Source organism: Diabrotica virgifera, chromosome 1 (genome assembly GCF_917563875.1).
Source record: "Diabrotica virgifera virgifera chromosome 1, PGI_DIABVI_V3a".
Classification (NCBI taxonomy): Eukaryota; Metazoa; Arthropoda; class Insecta; order Coleoptera; family Chrysomelidae; genus Diabrotica; species Diabrotica virgifera.
This window is the reverse complement of record NC_065443.1, coordinates 300036857-300062563: the sequence shown is the minus strand read 5'-3', so window position 1 is coordinate 300062563 and position 25707 is coordinate 300036857. Positions and strand designations below refer to the sequence as shown.

Below are 25707 nucleotides of genomic sequence, written 5' to 3'. Positions count from 1 at the left end.
AAAAATATTCATCTTTGTAGAGTTTAAGTTTTTTTGCGTTGGCAGCATAACTAGTCTCATCTGAAATCAAAAAGTTTCTTGTAGTTTATACCTCTGGCTAGAATATGAACGAAGGAATTAAAAAAAATTAAATTTGAAGATTTTACATAAGTTTAAACACATTTTTGACCCCAATTTTTCTCATTTTTAAAGTAGTTTTTTTTATAAAACAAAAATGACCTCATCTAATAAAAAATCCTTTGTTCATTCACTAGCCAGAAGTATAAACTACAAGAAACTTTGATTTCAGATGAGACTGGACTTGTTATGCTGCTCACTGCAAAAAAGGGCTGGTTGTGGAAAAATTGCAGTCAACTCTACAAAAATGAATATTTTTGGCTGAAATTTTTTTGAGAGTACTATACTTTTACATGTTTCAATTATAAATAAAAATAATTTTTAGTTTCCAAGATATAATTTTTTTAAAAAGTCACTTTTTTTACCTGCAAGACAACAACTTAACAAATTGTTGATTTCAAATTGTAACAATTGTTTTGCAAAGTATGCTGCCTTCTTGTATTTTCTGTGTTATCTTCATCATACAATTACTTCATCTAAAAACTTTCTGCGATATATTCGCAACAACAAAAACAAACAAAACAAAAAAAAATAAAACAAAAGTTTAACCACCTTCACACCACAGAATCAAGCAATCAAGTTACACAAATTTTCAAACACCTCACCCGACACAGCGTCTCAAGTACGATTGCGCGAATTGGTAAATATAACTCCGCACGACCACGCAACTCGAAACACAAGTACGCAAACACGGTTGCGTGAAACGTGGCTCGCAATCGTGAAATTTACAAGACTTGCTCGACCTGTAGATTCTTGTGTTGGCAACCCTTGCCAGTGGCCCAGTGGCAACGCTGTCTGGCTGGGGAAGTCGCAATGACAGACGTGACAGATAGATAGATGTTTTAAGCAAACATAAGGTCGTCACAATGAATTTTAATAATTTTTCTGTCTGTATGATGTCTGTAAATATTTGGTAATATAAACTGTGTGTGTCCTTATAGAATTGTTTAGTGATTTCATATTTTGGATGTAAAATTATTATTCAAATACGTAAAATCAAGTTTAGTCAAATGGAAGTCAAACAAGAAATTAGTGATGAAAGGTGTAAAGTAGAAGTAGAGTATAATGACCTGGATGACCTTAAATGTGAAATTCATCCTCTTTTGGATGACGTTAAATGTGAAATTAAGGATGAATCCAATACGCAAAGTATACATGACACAAATTATTATTTAGAGGTAAAGGAACATCCTATAAATACTAAAATAGAACAGAGTGAAAGTAAAATTCACCCATTTGAAGAAGACCAAAAAACTGAAAAAGGTTAGTAACAATAATATATGTACTAAACTACAATCACAATAAAGGTGCACTAGAACTAAACAAACCAAGACATGTTGATTGTTACGAGGAGCACTCCCAAATCATAATTTATAATATACCGTCGCCTCAAAGCAACAGTAGGATATATACATATCCTACTGTTGCATGAGTGCACCGTTCAACCAGTTAAGTCATATTGGACCGATGCGATGTGTATGTATATACGCATATGCAGTGCAACAGTAGGATAGATATGTACATATCCTACTGTTGCTTTGAGGGACGAATACATTGTAAATCCCAAATCATGATTTACAAAGTTTATACATTATAAATCATGATTCGGGTGTGCTCCTCGTAACATTCAACGTGTCTTGGTTTATTTATATTTCTAGTGCATCGTTATTATGATTTTAGTATAGTGTAATAAAGAAGGTATGATCTCTAACACTAATTACACACATCGATTTAGGAGCCCAGTAAATATCAGCCGATATTTTACTGGTAGAAGGTGCTTGGAGACACATCGAATTTTTACTGATAAAACAATCAGTTGCTTTGTTGTCGTGATATGAGGTTAATGAATAAATCAATCCTAAATGAGTTGTTGCTATGTGTTTATTGTATCGCTGTATTAATAGTCTGGGCAGATTATCGGAGAATAGGCCATTTTTGGGAAAAGTTATTTACCAGCAATTTTATTGCTGTAATCGAATCTTATGATTGTATTAATAATATAGGTATGCAAAGTCCGCCGATAGTGTGCTACTTTTTTTATATACCCAATGGCGCCCGAAAATCGTGTTTTTTTCAACTTTTGCTCTATAACTCTAAAGAGTTTAACTTTAAATCAAAAACAAGCAAATAAAAATTCACCGCAATTTAATATTGCATAAAGGCGTGTTCTTCCCAATTTATTTCGATGAAAATTTTCCCTGGAAAATTCGGGTTTTTCCAACAAAATCTTTAATTTTCAAATAAAATTTTAGATAAGTAATTGTTTATCAATAATTAAATAACTTGGTAATATAAAAGCTCTTTTCGTATAGAATATAATTCCAGAAGCCGATGTAAATTGAATGAACAGTTTAGCAACAATTGAACTGTAAATTAAAAATTTACTGTCGCTATAATAACCACATATATTATAATACATAAGAATAACTATGATTTTTGTGTAAAAAGACACTGTACGTATCTAATGTACCTTACCGAATTGAAATTGGACTATTTATGTGGCCTCAGGAATATTTTGAAATTATAAACAATTTTTTGGCTTATAAACAAATAGAATATCTCGGGAAATATTAAATTAAATGAAATCATGGAAACCTTATTGAAAAAAGTGGCAGGACGCTTCTTTTAAAAAAGAAAAAACGTTTCATCGTTATAGGTGGTTCCTGAGATACAACCGGTCAAATTTGACCGGCATTTACGGCAAAGATATACACAATAGGATCAGTTTAAAATTAGAAATCAACCTCAATGGATGTAATTAGCAATTGCTCCTAAAAATTGTTGTTTTACAAGTAAATATCAACAATTAATTTTTAAAGTTAAATCAAAATAAGCTGAATTAGTACAAGGAATTTGAAGATCATCTTTCTTTTTTGAAAAAACAATTTGTTTGTAAATTGCAATAACTGCAATGCAAAGTTTGTACCTTTAGTTTTCTTTTTTTAAACAAAAACTTAAAGCAGTTAGGACAAATTGATAGTGATAGATAAGTAATTACCATATACCAGTGAAGTGACTTACTATCTTTATTGAAGGGTATGGTTGACATTCTGTTGAATATTCAAATATGGGCAAATGCTTGATAAGACTTCTTTCAAGTGTGATAGATGTAAGAGGGCTCTACATATTAATTGTGCCAGTATAACAGCTACAGAAGTAAGATGTGTTTAATTGGCAGCAGATACTAGGAAATTAAAATATTTCTGTGAGGATTGTGAGCAAGGTTTACTGTTAGTACCAATTTTGAAGTCTATGCTTGAAGATCTAAAGATTGAGGTAGAGAAACTTAAGTGTGCTAATGAAAAATCCTTACATGAAAAGGATAATCAGATTTGTGATCTAAGGAAGACTATTGATGAACTGAAATGCAACTCCAATGCGACAGGTTTGCCATTTGAGGAAATGTTCATAGAAATAAATGATAGAATTGTAAAATCTAACAATATTATGTTATTCAATTTTCCCGAATTGAATTCTGTGAATATTGAAGATAGGATAAAACAAGACAGAGCCAAAGTCGAGGAAATTCACTGACATCATTCTATCACTCGTTCTTACAACTTCCACCATGTTATCTTTCATTTCACTATAAGCAATTATACCAACTCCATTTCTAGTGTTACTACTCCCTGCATACCACAATTTGTAACCTTCACCTAGTTCTTTCGCCCTTTGACCTTTCCACCTAGTTTCTTGAATGCAAGCAATTTGAACTCTCCTTCGTTTGAGCGCATCCACTAACTCCAGACTCTTACCTATAAGACCACCAAGATTCCACGACCCTATCCTGATTTTTCTAACCTGCAATGATGATCGCCTGAGATAGTCCTCACCCGGAGATCCGAACGGAGGCTCATTTTACTTCCGGTATATTTTACCTCAGGAGATGTCATCATTTCAGTAAGTTTTTATATCTTTGGAGAAGGTCTTTTCATTTTTATTGCCTGAAAAGATTTTGTTTGGATATTTGATGCCTGAATGCCTTTTCTATCATCACCATACCCTGCCCTGCACGTTTAGCCAATACACCATCAATGCAACCAAAGTCAGTATTACCCCACACCCGCCTGCATTTTTCTATATAGGCCAGGATCCCTACTGTAAGGACTTCCCTATAAGCCAATGTATTTGCCCTATGGCCAAAGGCCAATGCCAATAATATTGATAGTGTATTTGATAAATAATTGATTTAAGACGTGAAATTAATAAAAAGTTATTTATTGTTTATTATTTATGGAAGATTTAAGCAGAGAATACACCAGGATATTTCCTGTGATCCAAGTATTTTGTTGTTAAAGATGTTCAAAATTTATATAAGCGTTCCATAGTAACAATGTAATAAATTAAAAATCACTTTATCACTTTTCCCCCTTTCTGGATGAAGTATTAGTTTTTATTGTATACTATATAACTTATTGCAATAACTGAATACATAGTTAGTGAAAAAGTAATCCTATAATTTAAGTAATTACACAAGTAACGGTTATCCAAGAACATTCAAAAACTGAACGAAAATCTCTATAATGCTAATGACAATGTCATTGTCAACTACTAATGTTTACATCTGCAGTTTCCATACCAGTGATAAGTTTTACTACATGTAAAAAAAGAGAAGGTAGGGATAGCTTTGTAAAATATTTGCGCCTACACTCTTAATAGATAAGGAGGCTGATTATGATGCATATAAAAGGCAGACACAGCTTTCTCAAACCTAATAATTGTGTCGTTGAGTACACATCAGCTGTCTTGCGTTTTATTAACCTTTAGTGTAATCATTACATTTCTTTATTTTTACATTCATTTTCCTTTGGAGTCAAATAATTATATTATAGTGAGTTTGATTTTTAGATTATCTTCATGAGGACAAAGTGGAAATTTTGGAGGCAATAACTGAACATTCATCCCATGAAGGAAATTCTATGAATCCACATGCTGAAGGAAAAACATTAAATAAAAATAGGAAAGTTATGACTGGAAAAAGGCATTACAAATGTGAAATTTGTTTGAAGCAATTTAGTCAAGCAGGCCAATTTAAACAACATTTGAGAGTGCACACTGGAGAAAAACCTCACAAGTGTGAACTTTGTTTTAAGCAATTTATTCAAGCAAGTAACTTAAAAACACATTTGATGTTGCACACTAGAGAAAAACCTTACAAATGCGAAATTTGTTTCAAGCAATTTTCTCAGAAAAACCATTTGGAAAGTCATTTGAGGTTGCATACTGGAGAAAAACCTTACAAGTGTGAAATTTGTTTAAAGCAATATAAGGATACTAGTAGTTTAAAAACACATTTGATAGTGCACACTGGGGAAAAACCTCACAAGTGTGAAATTTGCTTAAAGAAGTTCACATCTACAAGTTATTTGAAAATACATGCGAGAGTGCACACTGGAGAAAAACCTTACAAGTGTGAGATTTGTTTTAATCAATTTTCTCAGAAAGGCCAATTGGAAAGTCATATGAGAGTGCACACTGAAGAAAAACCTTATAAGTGCGAAATTTGTTTAAGAAATTTTAGAGAACGAGGACATTTGAAAACGCATTTGATGATGCACACTGGAGAAAAACCTCATAAGTGTGAAATTTGTTTTAAGCAGTTTACTACAGCAAGTCATGTAAAAAGGCATTTGATGGTGCACACTGGGAAAAAAACTTAAAGTGTAAAAATTAGTTTTTGCCGGTTTTCTCAAATAAATATTTTGAAACATCATTTAAGGACACACAGTGGAAAAAAAACTCAATAATCATAAAACGTAATTAATATCTTTCATATAACCCTTGGTACAAAGACAACAGGTACGATATTGCCCATGCGACTATCAGCTGATTGCCTTCTGTCGACATCACAATGAGAGTTTTATCGATTTTTTAGCTTTTGGTGAGATTTAAGTTGATTAGTAGGATTTTTAGTGTGAAAGAATTATTATTAACCCCTTAATGTATTGACTCCAAAATTATAGTTTATTTAAAAAACAACTGAAGGGTGTCTTAAAATAAGTTTGTTGTAATGTATTATTCTCGGATGTTTGATAGTTTAAACATTTATTGTTTTTAAAGCCTAGTTGTCTTAAGACATTTGTAATTTGATGCAGTTAACAAATATAAATAAATAATGTACAAATTTTGTATAATAATAGTTTTGAAGTTTTATTCGGTCAACAAATTATTTAATTTTACAGAAATGATTGAAATTTAAAGATGGATAACTAATATGTGTATAATTAACTATTTTAAATGGGAAACAAGCCACAATTTTACCAAAAAAATAATTTTATTAACGTTTCGACGCCCAAGTCGGGTGTCGTTGTCAAAATACAAAATAATACTGCTATTTAATAATACAGTAATATTCAAGATGGCGCCGAACGATGCGCACGTGAAATTACTCCTCTCTGTAAATGATGAGAATTTTAAGGAAAAAGCATTCAAATGTTGCCAGAAAACTACTAACGTTATAGTGTGCATAAAATGTGGAAGTATTTTTCATTTATCTTGTTCATCAAGAAAAAAGCAGAAATGTATAAAGTTATGTGATACTAGAATTGTATGTGAGACATGTGAACAATCTGAAAATTCCAAAGGAAACTCAGTAAGTCATACTCAAGAGGTAAATGCACATATCCTACAGTTGGAAATTGATTTTCTAAAAACAATTTTAAGTGAAAAAGAGGAAAAATATAAAATTTTATTTGATAATAATCAATTGTTAAAAAGAACTAACGAGCTCCTTGAAGAAAAAGTAAAACAAAAAACTAAAGAACCTGAATTCAAGGTAATTAACGTTGACAAAAGAAAAAACTGGACTTCCCCTGGTAAAGATGATAAACAACTACAAAATGTTAATGACCTTACTAATAGTAAACAAACTGAATTAGTAGTGACTAAAATTCCTGCAGACGGAACGCTAGCGCGATCCTCAACATCGACAAACTTTGGAAATGAAGTGCCAAATGAAAAAAAATACATTACATCAAGACAAATGAGTGCCGCAATGCAAGAAGCCAAAACTCAAACTGTTTTACATAATCTGTTGAACACTGAAAATAATGCTCCGGTTCTTTCAGAGTCTTCAAGCAACGGTGCGTGGACACAGGTAGCTCATAGAAAAAAGAGGAAGTTCTTAGTTGGAAGTACCGAGTCACCTTGCAACATTGAGGCTGTTCCACAAATGATCAACCTACATGTGACTCGCCTAAAGCCTGACACAAAACCGGAGCAATTAGAAAAGTTCCTGGAAAATCATTTAGATGGCGTAAAATGCGAAATCCATCAGTCCAAAAAATCTGACATATATGCATCCATGAAAGTGACCATTAGACGAGACTTAATTAAGAATGCATGGAAGCGAGAAATCTGGCCCAGCGGAGCATTAGTCTCGTTTTTCAAGATGAGGAGGACGCTGTCGCATTAGGTGGGTCCTCAAGCAATACAACTATTTCACGTATAGTAAATGACTTTAAATTGAAGTTAATCTCGGTTAATGTACAATGTTTAACAAACAAACTTTTAAATCTTGAGCTTTTTTCTAATGCTGAAAAACCTGACATTCTATGTATTCAGGAGCACTGGTGTAATGAGGATAATATTAATCTTATTTATATCCCAGGGTACACTTTAGTAACCCATTTTACTAGAAAAAATAAAATACATGGTGGAACTCTTATTTTATCTAAATCTGGGACAGACAAGTATGCAGTCTCAGTCGTTGATTGCCGTAAATTCTCTGAGGAAGAAAGCTTTGAATGTTGTGCTGTGACTATTTTAATCAGTAACTGTAAATTTCTAGTCATTAATGTGTACAGAACGCCTAACAGCAATCTAGATTCTTTTATAAATAATTGTTTTAATATTTTAGGTCATTTTCACAACCGTGTTGATAAAATTTATCTCTGTGGAGACTTTAATATCAACTACTTAATTCAGAGCAATGAAAAACTTCGATTAGATGATCTTTTTCAATCGTTTGGTTTGTCTCTTAATATCCCAAATATACCAACACGTATTTTCATGAATAACAATAAAGTAACAAAAACAAAAATTGACTACATTGCTACTAATAATATCACTATGAATCATACTTGTCAAGTCAATCAACCCAATATGGGTGACCATCTTGCCATTATTTTTGACATTGTTGTAGGTCGTAATCAGGATAGGATGGAATCTAATATAAAACAGCAGTGTTTTAGGTGTTTAAATGATAATAATTTAGACATCCTAAAACAAGACTTAATGAGGATTGGTTTTTGCGAGGTATACAATGAAAGTAATATTAATAACGCTTTTATCGAATTTATGGATACTTTAAACTTTGCTATTACTTCAAACTGTCCCCTTAAAAGTAAAATAGGTAAGGACGTGCATAAAAGTAAAGGTTGGGTTGATCATGACATATATGCTAGGAGTAAACAATTAAAAAACCTATTTAATGAAGCTAAAAACTCTAATAATAGTAACATCTGGAATGAGTATAAAGCTACCAAGAAGGAATACAATAATCTTATTGCTGAAAAGAAAAGGGAATTCAATTATCTTCAAATTATAAGTAGTAATAATAAACAAAAAACTATGTGGAGTATAGTAAATAAAACTATAGGGAGAAAGCAAAGTACTAATAAAATTAAACTCAAAATTGAAGACAAACTAATATCAGATGATAAAAATTTAGCTCAATATTTTGCATGCCATTTCAATGACAGAAATAATGCACTAAAAAATAGGCTTGACAATAACCCTCAAAACTGTACTTTATCACATAGGTGGACTATAGACAGTTTTGTTTATTTTCCAGTAACATCTGATGAAGTTCTTGATATTATTTGTGGTCTTAAAAATAAACATTCTTTTGGAAATGATGAATTAAACACAAGAATGATCAAACACATCAAGGATGTTATATCAGAACCGCTGGCATATTTAATTAACCTAGTATACAACACAGGTGAATTTCCTGAAAACCTAAAATTAAGTAAAATTGTTCCAGTATATAAAAAATCCGATCACACTTGTATTGATAATTATAGACCTATTTCTTTGTTAAATGTAATTTCAAAAATTTTTGAACGAGCTTACTACACTAGGATCATACAGTTTTTGGACAAAAATAATGCACTGTGTTCAGAACAGCATGGCTTTCGATCCGGAAGATCAACAGAGGGGGCTACTGAAGTATTTATGGAATCTGTCTATAGGCATCTTGATGATGGTCTTCTTGTAGTGGGTATCTTCTTTGATCTTTCCAGAGCATTCGACAGTCTTAAATTTGAATTTGTCCTTAACAAATTGTATGTCCACGGAATAAGAGGTAACATGTTAAATTTATTGAACTCATATCTTCTGGAGAGGAAATTCTATGTTGAATTAAACAAGGAAAGGTCAGACATCTTCAGTGTAGATGTAGGAGTGCCGCAGGGATCTGTGTTGGGACCACTGCTATTTCTTATTTTTGTCAATGACCTACCCGATCATATTACTCATGACCACATTGTAATGTACGCAGATGACTCATCTGTGATTGTATCAGCACATACATACGTAGGGCTTCAAAATAGAGTGTCAAGGGTTATCAGATTATTCCAAACATGGTGTACACAAAACTTGCTACAACTGAATATTGATAAAACATCGTATATACATTTTAGATGCAAACGAAATATGCCAGTTGTGTCTATTCCTGAAATTGTAAATATTCCAAACATAAAATTTTTAGGTGTATTCTTGGACCAGTTTATGAGTTGGGATGTTCACGTTGAATATGTTAATAAGAAACTAAATTGTTCATTCTATGCTTTAGTACAGTTGAAGAGAACACTCAGTATTAAAACTCTCATTAATGTATATTATTCTTTGGTTTATTGTCACCTTACTTATAATGTTACGTTATGGGGTAATTCCACAAAATCAGACACAGTGTTTATTAAACAGAAGAGAATTATTAGACTTATCTTCAATATTCCTTTTGGGCATACTTGTAAGCAAGTTTTCATTAATAACAATATCTTACCGTTGCCTTCCATATATATCTTGAGATCCATATTGTATATTAAGCATAATTTACATTCATTCAAGAGAAATTCTGATTTACATGCATACTCAACTAGGAATGCCAATCAGTTTGTTACTGTTGGTCACAAACTATCCAAATTTGAGAAGTCCACAGATTATGTGGGGGTCAGGCTATATAATCATCTTCCAAATGAAGTTAGATCTTTGCATCCGGTGAAATTCAAAAGAGTTGTGAAAAGTATACTATGTAAACATGCATTCTACAGTGTAGAAGAATACTTAGCAACTAGATTGCTGTTATGAGTTCTGTCTAATATTAATAATTTTCATATTTATCAATGTACATTATGTTAAATCTAAAATTTAAGTGTATGTATAGGTATTTGATTATGTGTCTGTGACTATATTGTGTTGTATATCTGACGTGTATATCCATCTTTATGATGGCAGCTGTAAAGCTATACCAATAAAGTATTCTATTCTATTCTATTCTACTTGATTTTGACAACGACACCCGACTTGGGCGTCGAAACGTTAATAAAATTATTTTTTTGGTAAAATTGTGGCTTATTTCCCATTTAAAATAGTTAATTATGAAAATGCCACAAGGAAATAGCTTCAGAATAATATTAATATGTGTATAGGTATAATGGTGATTTGATGTACTTTATAAATTATAAAAGGATAAATCCAATGTCCTTAATTATAAATCGCACTATTATTTATGTCGGCATATATTACCCAATATTTTTCCTATGCTAAATACTTTAAATTTCAAAATTACTGAGTATTGTTATGGTCATTGTGGAACATTATGTAATTGTTATGGTCATTGTGGAACCTTGCACTACTGTCTTTACGTCACAATATTGTTGGTTTCTTTGTATTATAATTATATTAAATGCATTGAGGTATGCCTTAAGAGACAAGGCAGCTGATTATTATACATATAAAAGACATATTGGGACCGTGCCAAGTTCGGCAAAGTGACCTCTATTTCTACGCTTTGTACTTTTATTCGCACTTTTAATTATATTGGCCAATTATATTAGTCCTGGTTGCTGGATAATTGTCAAGGCCATAGTCCAAAAAAATAATAAGAAAAAATAAGATGCAGGTTATGTTATGCAAACGTAAACAATTGTATGTAGTAAATAAAATTAGTTATTAAAATGCAGTACTGCAATCAAAATACAATTAATTAAATTTACCTTTATATAATAATTGCATATCATATCAATATTGTGGAGCAATATATAATTTTTCTGCTTCAATGACAGAAGGTATGAAATATACGTCAATTTGACAATTTCAATTGACAATATGAATTATTTAAGGTATTGCGCTATTTCTCCGCGACTCGCGCACGGTCGTTTCTCGTTTTCCTTCCAAGTACTTGCACACCGCGAATACAGCTTTCTTAAAACTAATAATTGTGTTCTAGAGTACACATCAGCTATTTTACATTTTATTAACTTTTAATGTGCATTTTTTTTATTTTTACATTCCTTTTCCTTTGAAGTCAAATATTTATATTATAGTCAGTGTGATTTTTAGATGATCCCCATGAGGACAAAGTGGAAATTTTGGAGGCAATAACTGAACATTCATCCCACGAAGGAAATTATACGAATCCACATGCTGAAGAAAAAACATTAAATAAAAATAGGAAAGGTGTGACCGGAAAAAGGCATTACAAATGTGAAATTTGTTTTAAACAATTTAGTCGAGCAGGTCATTTGAAAATACATTTGAGAGTGCACACTGGGGAGAAACCTTACAAGTGTGAAATTTGTTCTAACCAATTTATTCAAGCAAGTCAGTTGAAAAGTCATTTGAGGTTGCACACTGGAGAAAAACCTTATAAGTGTGAAATTTGTTTAAAGCAATATAAGGATACATTTAGTTTAAAAACACATTTAATAGTGCACACTGGGGAAACACCTCACAAGTGTGAAATCTGTTTTAGGACGTTTACTGTACTAAGTAATTTGAAAAGACATTTGAGAGTACACACTGGTGAAAAACCTTATAAGTGTGAAATATGTTTGGAGCAGTTTACCGAAAAAGGTAGTGTAAAAAGACATTTGAGAGTGCACACTGGGGAAAAACCTCACAAGTGTGAAATTTGTTTTAAGCAATTTAGTCAAAATGGAAGTTTGACAAAGCATTTAAGAATACACACGAGAGAAGCCGTATACGTGTGAAATTTGTTTTAAGCAATTTAGTCAAGATGGAGATTTGAAAAGACATTTAAGAGTAAACACAGGGGAAGAACCTTATAAGTGTGAAATTTTGTTTTAAACAGTTTACTACAGCAGGTCATGTAAAAAGACATTTGATAGTGCACACTGGGAAAAAAACTTACTAGTGTAAAAATTAGTTTTTGCAGGTTTTCTCAAATAAATATTTTGAAACATTTAAGGACACACAGTGGAGAAAAAAACTTCAATAATAATAAAACGTAGATAGATATATAGATATTTTTATTAACTCTTTGTTACATACACGTATGCATAGGGCATGTCAAAAATTACAATAAAACATTACAACACTACAGTTACAATTAGGGCTTACAATACCGGGATCCCGAATATTGTCCGGTATTAAAAACCGGTATTTATCTAAAAATACCGATATTACATTAGTAGATAAAAATTTAATTTATGCACAATATAAATCTAATTTAAAATAATATTAATTAATTTCAATAAGTTTTTTTTGAAAATAAACAATTTCGTTTTATTAAAATGTTTATCAGGCATATAATTTATTACACATACCAAGCCAATGGTTATACGTCTACTACCCAATGCCACATTTTCTTTCGAAATGCCACATTTTGCAAGAAAAATTAACCCGATAGAATTTTTGAAAAAATACAAATCCACTTTCTCTGAGCTTTATTATTTGGCTATAAAATATTATTTGTCAATACCCACCACATCAGTACCTTCCGAAAGAGTATTTTCAAAGTCTGAGCAGTTAACAAACCTAAGTATTTTTTACAAATTAGACTAGACATTAGAATACCGGTTTTAATACCGGTATCTCGATATTTCAAATATCAAATACCGGTATTCAGATTTTAGTTCGGTATTGTTAGCCCTAGTTACAATCAAACGTAATATACAGTACAAGACAAATGGATTTTGAGAGTAAACTAAATGTAAACCCAAATACTTACGATATCGGGATAGTATCACGAGGTTTTTCCTGGTTTTCCCTCGTGATTTACTATGGAATCTCTAACGCGAGAATTTCAGTGCCACCGTTGCATTTGGTTGTCATTTTAAAGACAGATCACATGCTATGATTTTTTGTGGCGGATATTCTTGAGTTGGGATTGATTTCATGTAATCGAATGAACTATCTTTTAGTAAAGTCGTCTACTTTAAAATGTATAATACGTGTCTGAATTGCCGATATAAATGAGTCTGATTAAATAAATTATTACAACATTTTTGTTTATTTAGTATTATTTTGTATTTTGACAACGACACCCGACTTGGGCGTCGAAACGTTAATAAAATCATTTTTAGGTAAAATTGTGGCTTATTTCCCATTTGAATATACTGGATTATAAAAATGCCACAAGAAAATAGCTTCAGAACGACATTAAGACAAATGGACAATAAGTTGCCAACAATTATTGTATAAGTCATGTTAACTACAAAAATTAAAATTGGACATCTTCTATTTGAGCTAAGCACTCTGTAAATTCACGTACTGAATAAAAGGCATGGCTTATTAAGAATTGATTTAAGTTTTTTTGAAAAGTTCTTAGTGAATTAAAATTTTTAAAACTAGATGGTAGTGTATTAAAAATTAGGGAGCATGCATATTCGTAATTAATATCTTTCATACAACCCATGGTACAAAGACGACAGGTAGGATATTGCGCGTGCGACTATCAGCTGATCGCCTTCTGTCGACTTCACAATGAGAGTTTTATCGATTTTTTTAGCTTTTGGTGAGATTTAAGTGGATTAGTAGGATTTTTAATGTGAAAGAATTATTATTAACCCCTTAAGGCAGCGTTTCCCAACCGGTGGGTCGCGACCCACTAGTGGGTCGCGGGCGAATTTTAGGTGCGTAACGTACATATAATATATCATCATGGGTGAGGGATGGGTCGCGAATATGAAAAAACATCAGAAGGTGGGTCGCCAGACATAAAAGGTTGGGAACCACTGCCTTAAGGTATTGACTCCAAAATTAGTTTATTTATAAAACAACTGAAGGGTATCTTAAAATAAGTTTGTTATAATTTATTATTCTCAGATGTTTGATGGTTTAAACATTTATTGTTTTTAAAGCGTAGCTTTCTTAAAACTTTTGTAATTTTATGCAGTTAATAAATAAATAAATAATGTACAAATTTTGTATAATAATAGTTTTGAAGTTTCATTCGGTCAACAAATTATTGAATTTTAAACCGGATCCACATCAATAAAAATTAATGTTGTGCGTTGTATTTGACACAAAGCTCGTGTGTATTGAAATTTTTGTTGGTGTGGACTGTGCGCCGCAAGGATTCGTGCAAAAATATTTTCGTGACGAACAATGCACGCTATCGGGCGTCTGGCGGTTTTTCAGTCGACTTCAAAGAAATTTTCGCCGCACAACGATGTTAGTGTGGACTTAAATATACATTTGTCACTAAGTGGATTCGGCGGTACAACACACAAAATAAATATTTACGTCGTAAAAATACTTGAGCAGATTTAAATTTGTGCCGCAAATATTTTTTCTGTATTTTAAACGATGTGTCTAGGTACACGCTAACGTGTACGCAAATAAAAAAAGTTAGGTACACGCGAATTAAACTTCATCAAGCAAGTGACGTCATTATTTAGCGTGCGCAGTGACGCTATTTTGATATGTTTAGTGTTTGTTTGATAGAAAAATATTTGTTATATAGGGGAAGGGAAGCAGAACTATTCAGATGTTCAAACTTAATTATTGTAATAAATCAATGTGTATATAAAAGTAGGTATTCAGGTAGGCAAAATAAATATTTAGTTGACATGACATGTACAAAACACTGTTAAAATAATTTTTATACATAAGTTAATTTTGTTCTGAAGCTATTTCCTTCTGGCATTTTTACAATTAAGTATTTTCGATGGGAAATAAGCCACAATTTTACCAAAAAATGAATTTATTAACGTTTCGACGCCCAAGTCGGGTGTCGTTGTCAAAATACGAAATAATACTAAATAAACAAAAATGTTGTTGCTTAGTAAGAAATTCTTCTAATAATTTATTTAATATGACTCATTTATATCGGCAATTCAGGCATGTATTATACATTTTAAAGTAGAAGACTTTAAAACTTTAGATGTGGTTACCCATACTAAAAGAGGAAGTCAATAGAAAGAAAATACCACGATTAGTAAGTCATTAACATATCGAGTTAGTACATATTTTATATTTTAGTATTATTTATATAATATCTATGTATTATTAATATTATTTATAATTTAAAATAGCATATAATAAATTAAAGTCAGAATTTGGTATTAGTTTTGAGAGTAAACTAAATGTAAGCCCAAATACTAACGATGTCGGGATAGTATCACGAGGTTTTTTCCTGGTTTTCCGTCGTGATTTACTACGGAATCTCTAACGCGAAAATTTTACTGCCATCGTTGCATTTGGTTGTCTTTTTAAAGACAGATCACATGCTATGATTTTTTGTGGCGGATATTCTTGAGTTAAGGTTGATTTCATGTAATCGAATGAACTGTCTTTTAGTAAAGTCGTCCCAGGAACGCAACTCATCAATATTGGCAATATCGTTTTAAAGTCTTCTACTTTAAAATGTATAATACATGCCTGAATTGCCGATATAAATGAGTCAGATTAAATAAATTATTAGAAGAATTTTTTACTAAGCAACAACATTTTTGTTTATTTAGTATTATTTTGTATTTTGACAACAATACCCGACTTGGGCGTCGAAACGTTAATAAATTCATTTTTTTGGTAAAATTGTGGCTTATTTCCCATCGAAAATACTTAATCATAAGTTAATTATACCAGTTTATAAACCAATGCTGTTGTGTTTATTTTTATTTATACAGGGAGTTGAACTTGTTACGATTTTCATAGATAATTGGTTATAACTTTGTGAATACCCTGTATAATATAATAAACCTTTATATTTTTGTGATGGAGAAGTTAAGAAGATTTCGAACATAAAATAAAATATAGGGTGTTCCATTTAAAAAACATATTATGTTTGATCTGCCACTATGTTATCGAACGCCCTGTAACATTATATATAACTAATTTTATAATATGAAGCTCAAGGTTTGCTACAAGTTTTGTTACTAACTTTTATTGCTATCTATTACTGTAGCGGATCTACTCAGCTTTATCACACTAATCAATTGTCCTGTATATTTATCTTAATATTTCTGCTACCCCTAATCACGAATTTTTGTCTCTATCTTATTCATACTGTTTTAGAATGTTGTTAAACTCATTAATAGAGCTAAATAATTGTCCACACTCCATAGTTAATTTAAAAAAATACTAAACAAATTAAAAATAAGAAAAATCTTTACTATTAATCAATATTAAAGGGTAAACACAACGTGATTAGTGATTAGACAAATTCTAACCACACTCGTGACACTCATTATACCAGATACTTTTAAATACCACAGCATATACGCAGCTCAAATAAGCGTGTACCAAAAAACCCAGTCAGAGTGCACGCTAAATAGTGACGTCACTGATTTGATGACGTTTAAGCGTGTACCTAACTTTTTTATTTGCGTACACGTTAGCGTGTACCTAGACAGAGTGTATTTTAAAATACAACACTCACACACTCATTTCTATTGATGTAGTTCCGGCTTTACAGAAATGATTGAAATTTAAAGATGGATAACTAATGTTGTTCTGAAGCTATTTACTTGTGGCATATTTATGATTAATTATTTATATGAAATAATGAATTTATATAAAATTAATTATTTATAATTGTGGCTTATTTCCCATATAAATAATTAATGGATAACTAAAATGTGAATATATATATTGGTGATTGGATAAACTATATAAATTATAAAAAGATACATAAATTCAATGTCCTTAATTACAAATTATGCTATTCTTTACCTAGGTCGGTATATTCTACAAAATATTTTTCTTATGCTAAATAGTTCAAATTTCAAAATTACAGAGTATTGTTATGGTCATTATGGAACATTATATGTCATTGTTATGGTTATTGTAGAACCTTGCACTACTGTCTTTACGTCACAATATTGTTGGTTTCTTTGTGTTGATATGATTATATTGAATGCGTTGAGGTATGCCTTAAAAGACAAGGAGGCTGATTGTTACCCATATAAAAGACAGAAAAGGGCCGGTTGTTCGAACGCTAATCAAAAATGATCATTATCAAATATTTAATTACTGTCACAACTGTCAATGTCAACTTTGATTTTGTTGCTGAAAACATAATTATTGAGTACAATTATGAAATTAGTTAATCAATTATGTTAATAATTGTTATGTTAATTAATAAACTAATCTCATAATTATAATCAACTATGTTTTCAGCAACCCAACCAAAGTTGACATTGACAGTTGTGACAGTAATTAAATATTTGATAGTGATCATTGTTGATTAGTGTTCGAACAACCGGCCCTTAGAGCTTTCTCAAACCTAATAATTGTGTCCTTCAGTACACATCAGCTGTCTTGCATTTTATTGACCTTTAATGTGATCATTACATTTCTTCATTTTTACATTCCTTTTCCTTTGGAGTCAAATATTTATATTATAGTCAGTGTGATTTTTAGATGATCTCCATGAGGACAAAGTGGAAATTTTGGAGGCAATAACTGAACATTCATCCCACGAAGGAAATTATACGAATCCACATGCTGAAGGAAAAACATTAAATAAAAATAGGAAAGATGTGACTGGAAAAAGGCATTACAAATGTGAAATTTGTTTTAAGCAATTTAGTCAAGCAGGTAATTTGAAAGTACATTTGAGAGTGCACACTGGGGAGAAACCTCACATGTGTGAAATTTGCTTAAAGAAATTCACTTCTACAAGTTATTTGAAAATACATGCGAGAGTGCACACTGGGGAAAAACCTTACAAGTGTGAGATTTGTTTCAAGCAATTTTCTCGGAAAAACCAATTGGAAAGTCATTTGAGGTTGCACACTGGAGAAAAACCTTACAAGTGTGAAATTTGTTTAAAGCAATATAAGGATACATGTAGTTTAAAAACACATTTAATAGTGCACACTGGGGAAACACCTCACAAGTGTGAAATCTGTTTTAGGACGTTTACTGTACTAAGTAATTTGAAAAAACATTTGAGAGTACACACTGGTGAAAAACCTTACAAGTGTGAAATTTGCTTAAAGAAATTCACTTCTACAAGTTATTTGAAAATACATGCGAGAGTGCACACTGGGGAAAAACTTTACAAGTGTGAGATTTGTTTTAATCAATTTTCTCAGAAAGGCCAGTTGGAAAGTCATATGAGAGAGCACACTGAAGAAAAACCCTTATAAGTGCGAAATTTGTTTTAGGAATTTTAGAGAACGATGTCATTTGAAAACGGATTTGATGATACACACTGGAGAAAAACCTCATAAGTGTGAAATTTGTTTTAAGCAGTTTACTACAGTAATTCATGTAAAAAGACATAATTTGATGGTGCACACTGGGAAAAAAACTTTAAAGTGTAAAAATTAGTTTTGGCCGGTTTTCTCATATAAATATTTTGAAACATCATTTAATGACACAGTGGAGAAAAAAAAACTCAATAATCATAAAACGTACTGAATATCTTTCATACAACCCTTGGTACAAAGGCGACAGGTACGATATTGCGCATGCGACTATCAGCTGATCGCCTTCTATCGACGTCACAATGAGAGTTTTATAGATTTTTTTAGTTTTCGGTGAGATTTTGTGAGATTTAAGTTGATTAGTAGTAGAGATGGCATGATGGAACTGGAGCAGGTACCTCGGAATAAGTTTAAGTCGTCTATTCCGCGCACCAGTGACAAAAAGTCGACGGCATCGGATTCGATTCCAACGGCGCCGCATCGACCGCAATCCGCAATTTACAATAAACTCGAACTGGATTCTCGCTCGGAATAGGTTTTAGCACAGCCACCGCACCGCAGGGTTTGTAGGGAACGCATCGGTGACGTTCGTTTCGTTTAGGGATGGCATGATGGAACTCGAGCGGGTACGTCGGAATATGTTCCAATAGACTATTCCACGTATTACAAGTGACAAAAATTTGACGGCATCGGTTTCGATTCCAGCGCCGGCCGAAGTTGAGTACACTTTCCGGAACGACCGGGCAAGAGATTTGAAATGAAACTTGAACTGATCTCTCGGAATAGGTACCATAGAGAAACACATCGGCGGCATCTGTTTCGATTCCAACATCTCACATCTGTTTTGGGTCATGTGGTGGGTCCAAAAGATTTTCAATTTTCGAGGGTCCAATTTCAGGTCGATACGGCTGTTTGTTTTTAAAGCGTAGTTTCTTAAAACTTTTGTAATTTGATGCAGTTCATAAATAAATAAATAATGTACAAATTTTGTATAATAATAGTTTTGAAGTTTCATTCGATCAACAAATTATTGAATTTTACAGAAATGATTGAAATTAAAAGATGGATAACTAATATGTGTAGGTATATTGGTGATTTGATGATTTGATACACTATATAAATTTAAAAAAGGTAAATCCAATGTCCTTAATTACAAATTACGCTATTATTTATGTCGGTATATACTACCCAATATTTTTCCTATGCTAAATAGTTCAAATTTCAAAATTACTGAATATTGTTATGGTCATTGTGGAACCTTGCACTACTGTCTTACGTCACAATAGTGTTGGTTTCTTTGTGTTGATAGGATTATATTGAATAGTTGTCTTAAAAGACAAGGAGACTGATGACATATAAAAGACAGACACAACTTTCTCAAACCCAGTAATTGTGCTCTTGAGTAAACATCAGCTGTCTTGCATTTTATTAACCTTTAATGTGATCATTGCACTTCTTTATTGTTACATTCATTTTCCTTTGGAGTCAAATATTTATATTATAGTCAGTTTGATTTTTAGATTATCTCAATGAGGACAAAGTGTAAATTTTGGAGGCAATAAGTGAACATTCATCCCACGAAGGAAATTGTATGAATCCACATGCTAAAAGAAAAACATTAAATAAAAATAGGAAAGGTGTGACCGGAAAAAGACATTACAAGTGTGAAATTTGTTTTAAGCAATTTATTCAAGCAGGTCATTTGAAAAGGCATTTGATGATGCACACTGGAGAAAAATCTCATAAGTGTGAAATTTGTTTTAAACAGTTTAGAGAACGAGGTCTTTTGAAAAGGCATTTGATGATGCACACTGGAGAAAAACCTCATAAGTGTGAAATTTGTTTTAAGCAATTTATTGAAGCAGTTCAGTTGAAAATACATTTAAGAGTGCACACTGGGGAAAAACCTTATAACTGTGATATTTGTTTCAAGCAATTTTCTGAGAAAAACCATTTGAAAAGACATTTGAAGTTGCACACTGGAGAAAATCCCTACAAGTGTGAAATTTGTTTAAAGCAATATAAGGATACATGCAGTTTAAAAACACATTTGATAGTGCACACTGGGGAAAAACCTCACAAGTGTGAAATTTGTTTTAAGACGTTTACGGTACTAAGTAATTTGAAAAATCATTTGAGAGTACACACTGGTGAAAAACCTTACAAGTGTGAAATTTGTTTTAAGCACTTTATTCAGGACGGTAATTTCAAAATACATTTGAGAGTGCACACTGGGGAAAAACCTCATAAGTGTGAAGTTTGCTTAAAGAAGTTCACATCTATAAGTTATTTGAAAATACATGCGAGAGTGCACACTGGAGAAAAACCTTACAAGTGTGAGATTTGTTTTAATCAATTTTCTCAGAAAGGCCAACTGGAAAGTCATATGAGAGTGCACACTGAAGAAAAACCTTATAAGTGCGAAATTTGTTTTGGAACTTTTAGAGAACGAGGACATTTGAAAACGCATTTGATGATGCACACTGGAGAAAAACCTCATAAGTGTGAAATTTGTTTTAAGCAGTTTACTACAGCAAGTCATGTAAAAAGACATTTGATGGTGCACACTGGGAAAAAACTTAAAGTGTAAAAATTTGTTTTTGCCGGTTTTCTCAAATAAATATTTTGAAACATCATTTAAGGACACACAGTGGAAAAAAACTCAATAATCATAAAACGTAATTAATATCTTTCATACAACTCTTGGTACAAAGACGACAGGTACGATATTGCGCATGCGACTATCAGCTGTTCGCCTTCTGTCGACATCACAATGAGAGTTTTATCGATTTTTTAGCTTTTGGTGAGATTTTTGTGAGATTTAAGTTGATTAGTAGGATTTTTAGTGTGAAAGAATTATTATTAACCCCTTAATGTATTTACTCCAAAATTATAGTTTATTTATTTAAAAAACAACTGAAGGGTGTCTTAAAATAAGTTTGTTGTAATGTATTATTCTCAGATGTCTGATAGTTTAAACATTTATTGTTTTTAAAGCCTAGTTGTCTTAAAACTTTTGTAATTTGATGCAGTTAATCAATATAAATAAATAATGTACAAATTTTGTATAATAATAGTTTTGAAGTTTTATTCGGTCAACAAATTATTTAATTTTACAGAAATGATTGAAATTTAAATATGGATAACTAATATGTGTATAGGTATAATGGTGATTTGATGTACTTTATAAATTATAAAAGGATAAATCCAATGTCCTTAATTACAAATCACGCTATTATTTATGTCGGCATATACTACCCAATATTTTCCCTATGCTAAATAGTTTAAATTTCAAAATTACTGAGTATTGTTATGGTCATTGTGGAACCTTGCACTACTGTCTTTACGTCACAATATTGTTGGTTTCTTTGTGTTATGATTATATTGAATGCATTGGGGTATGTCTTAAAAGACAAGGCAGCTGATTATTATACATATAAAAGACAGATACAGCTTTCTTAAAACTAATAATTGTGTTCTTGAGTACACATCAGCTATTTTACATTTTATTAACCTTTAATGTGATCATTTTTTTATTTTTACGTTTCTTTTCCTTTGAAGTCAAATATTTATATTATAGTCAGTGTGATTTTTAGATGATCTCCATGAGGACAAAGTGGAAAATTTGGAGGCAATAACTGAACATTCATCCCACGAAGGAAATTATACGAATCCACATGCTGAAGGAAAAACATTAAATAAAAATAGGAAAGATGTGACTGGAAAAAGGCATTACAAATGTGAAATTTGTTTTAAGCAATTTAGTCAAGCAGGTCATTTGAAAGTACATTTGAGAGTGCACACTGGGGAGAAACCTTATAAGTGTGAAATTTGTTTCAAGCAATTTTCTCAGAAATACCATTTCGAAAGTCATTTGAGGTTGCACACTGGAGAAAAACCTTACAAGTGTGAAATTTGCTTTAAGCAATTTAGTCAAGCAGGTAATTTGAAAGTACATTTGAGATTGCACACTGGGGAGAAATATTTCAAGTGTGACATTTGTTTTAAGCAGTTTAGTAGAGCAGATAACTTGACAGTACATTTGAGAGTGCACACTGGAGAAAGACCTTACAAGTGTGAAATTTGTTTTAAGAAATTTTCTCGAAAAGAAGATGAGAAAGTTCATTTAAGGCTGCACACTGGTGAGAGACCCTACACATGTGAAATTTGTTTTAAGCCGTTTACTACACTAAGTAATTTGAAAAAACATTTGAAAGTGCACACTGGAGAAAAACCTTACAAGTGTGAAATTTGTTTTAACCAATTTATTCAAGCAAGTCAGTTGAAAAGCCATTTGATGTTGCACACTGGGGAAACACCTCATAAGTGTGAAATCTGTTTTAGAACGTTTACTCTACTAGGTAATTTGAAAAAACATTTGAGAGTACACACTGGTGAAAAACCTTATAAGTGTGAAATTTGTTTTAAGCAATTTAGTACAACGAGTACTTTGAAATCACATTTGAGAGTGCACACTGGAGAAAAACCTTACAAGTGTGAAATTTGTTTTAACCAATTTATTCAAGCAAATCAGTTGAAAAGCCATTTGAGGTTGCACACTGGAGAAAAACCTTACAAGTGTGAAATTTGTTTGAAGCAATTTAAGGATACATTTAGTTTAAAAACACATTTAATAGTGCACACTGGGGAAACACCTCACAAGTGTGAAATCTGTTTTAGGACGTTTACTGTACTGAGTAATTTGAAAAGACATTTGAGAGTACACACTGGTGAAAAACCTTATAAGTGTGAAATATGTTTGGAGCATTTTACCGAAAAAGGTAGTTTAAAAATACATTTGAGAATGCACACTGGGGAAAAACCTCACAAGTGTGAAATTTGTTTTAAACAATTTAGTCAAAATGGAAGTTTGAAAAGACATTTAAGAATACACACTGGAGAAAAACCTCATAAGTGTGAAATTTGTTTTAAGCAGTTTACTACAGCAAGTCATGTAAAAAGACATTTGATGGTGCACACTGGGAAAAAGACTTACCAGTGTAAAAGTTAGTTTTTGCCGGTTTTCTCAAATAAATATTTTGAAACATTTAAGGACACACAATGGAGAAAAAAACCTCAATAATAATAAAACTTAGATAGATAGATATTTTTATTAACCCTTTGTTACATACACGTAAGCATATGGACCAAGAGGAAACGTCGGGAAAACAGTGATTTTAAGACACTTGGTTTTTTAATATATGCTTCCTTGAACACTTTACCGGCCATCTGGCTACTGAGACAGGTTGCGTTCATTACTGCGCAGCGCACCTGTACAGGTAAATATATCGAATTTAAAATTATTTTAAGACGAAAAATTTTTTTGCCATTACTTTTTAAACATTATTAGAAATATGAATTATAATTGCCAGGCATTACTGTGGTTGCTAAATATGCGCCAGACGCTATTTTTTATAAATAATAATTGAAAAATTTAAATCATTTTAGTATGTCTGAAATTTTAATATTATATTATTTACACATAAATAAATGCAAAATTAATTTGCCAGGCATTAATTCGGTTGCATTCACCAGCCAGATGGATTTAAAATTATAAAAATAATGTGTATTTTCAGCAAAACGATCGCTGGTTGGGTTAAGAACCTAGACAAACAAAAGATACGACAATTTCGGGGGTGAATATTGTCCGCACATGTTATTAACATGGGTCAGTCACAATAAATTCACAGTTTGTTAACTATTCTTGTCGAGTTTCTATTTAGTGAAAAGTAATTGTGATACAATATAATGGCAAATAAAATACAATGTGTGTTTTGCAAGGAAAAAAACGAGAATGTAATAACTTTTGTGGATGAAAAACTGTTGGAAGTGTAAAGACGTTTTGAGTGCGCGTATTAAATACAATTTAAAATATAATAATGTACGTACAGTTACCGGACCAAGTGAATACCACTGGTGGATACCATAAAAAATGTTACAATTCTTTTGCAGCCTTAATGGCTAAGTATCGTAACATATCTGACATTAATTCAGTTTTGTCAAATCTTCGTCATACATCAAGTTCTTCGCTGTCAAGTGTGAGTAATACAAGTTATATTATGTAATATACAGTCGAACCCGCTTATTAGAATACCTGTTATAGGAATATCCCGCTTTAAGGAATAGACATTTTAGCACTAAAAACGCTTCTACTAGCCACCAATGATCGGTTATTAGAATATCCCGGTTATAGGAATACTTTTGCTTGACACGAAGGCTATTCTATTAAGCGGATTCGACTGTATATCATATTCATAAATACAAGTATAAATTTTGATACGACTTCAATTTCATTTTATCCTTTTTTTTTCTATGATTATTTAATTTGAAAACATTAATTCAAACAATTTACCTAAATGAAAAAAATGATTCCCAGAATAAAAAATATTATTTTCTATTATGTTGTTGAAAATTTCGACAATAATTTTTATTTATTAACATTTTACATATTTAATTCTGTCATTATTAGCTAGGTTGAGATAAATAAAAATTTCTTTAAATACCGTAGGTAGATTTATTCCTGTCTCTTTCCGCCAGTCTACTCTACCGCTATCTTTCTGTAATAACTAATATATTACTGGAATACCCTACAACTTTAATTTGATCTGGCTGATGACTGCAACCGAGTTAATGTCTGGCAAATTAATTTTGCATTTATTTATGTGTTAATAATATAATATTAAAATTACAGACATACTAAAATTATGTAAACTTTTCTATTATTATTTATAATAAATAGCGTGTCTGGCGCGCATTTAGCAACCACAGAAATGTCTGACAATTATAATTATTGTTTCCAATAATGTTTAAAAAGTAATAACAAAAAAAATTTCGTCTTAAACTAATTTCAAATATATTTACCCGTATCTTTTGTTTGTCTTATTTCTTAACATAGATAGCGTACGTTTTGCTGAAAATATATATCATTTTAAACGATTTTAAATCCATCTGGCTGGTGACTGCAACC

At 31.5% G+C, this 25707-nt stretch overlaps 2 protein-coding genes across 4 annotated transcripts in view; one reads left to right on the top strand and one right to left on the bottom strand.

Moving 5' to 3' along the window:
• LOC126885657 (uncharacterized) overlaps positions 1-11459 on the bottom strand; it is a 148869-nt gene extending 137410 nt beyond the window's left edge. Inside the window, exon 1 of the mRNA XM_050652343.1 lies at positions 11337-11459. The gene's annotated coding sequence lies outside the window, so the exon portion shown is untranslated. The remainder of the gene's footprint in view (positions 1-11336) is intronic.
• Positions 176-23841, top strand: LOC126885651 (zinc finger protein 227-like). 3 transcript variants are annotated; one of them, XM_050652325.1, is made up of 4 exons: positions 176-1380; positions 17950-18126; positions 22337-22513; positions 22682-23841. In XM_050652325.1, the coding sequence occupies exons 1-4, from the start codon at positions 1128-1130 to the stop codon at positions 23749-23751; spliced, it is 1677 nt and encodes a 558-aa protein (XP_050508282.1). In that variant the 5' UTR covers positions 176-1127; the 3' UTR covers positions 23752-23841. The 3 variants fall into 3 exon arrangements, with proteins under 3 accessions (XP_050508282.1, XP_050508279.1, XP_050508285.1); XM_050652322.1 differs by having other exon boundaries at positions 177-1380; positions 22337-23841; XM_050652328.1 differs by lacking the exon at positions 17950-18126 and having other exon boundaries at positions 178-1380; positions 22337-23841.
• The last annotated feature ends 1866 nt before the right edge of the window (positions 23842-25707 follow it).

What these genes read in the sequence shown, in the direction of transcription:
- LOC126885651 (XM_050652322.1), top strand. Translation starts at nt 1,128, where the DNA reads ATGGAAGTCAAACAAGAAATTAGTGATGAAAGGTGTAAAGTAGAAGTA. An exon ending in AGACCAAAAAACTGAAAAAG is followed by an intron (nt 1,381 to 17,949) that starts GTTAGTAACAAT and finishes TGTGATTTTTAG; the next exon opens with ATGATCTCCATGAGGACAAA. An exon ending in TAAGCAATTTAGTCAAGCAG is followed by an intron (nt 18,127 to 22,336) that starts GTAATTTGAAAG and finishes TGTGATTTTTAG; the next exon opens with ATGATCTCCATGAGGACAAA.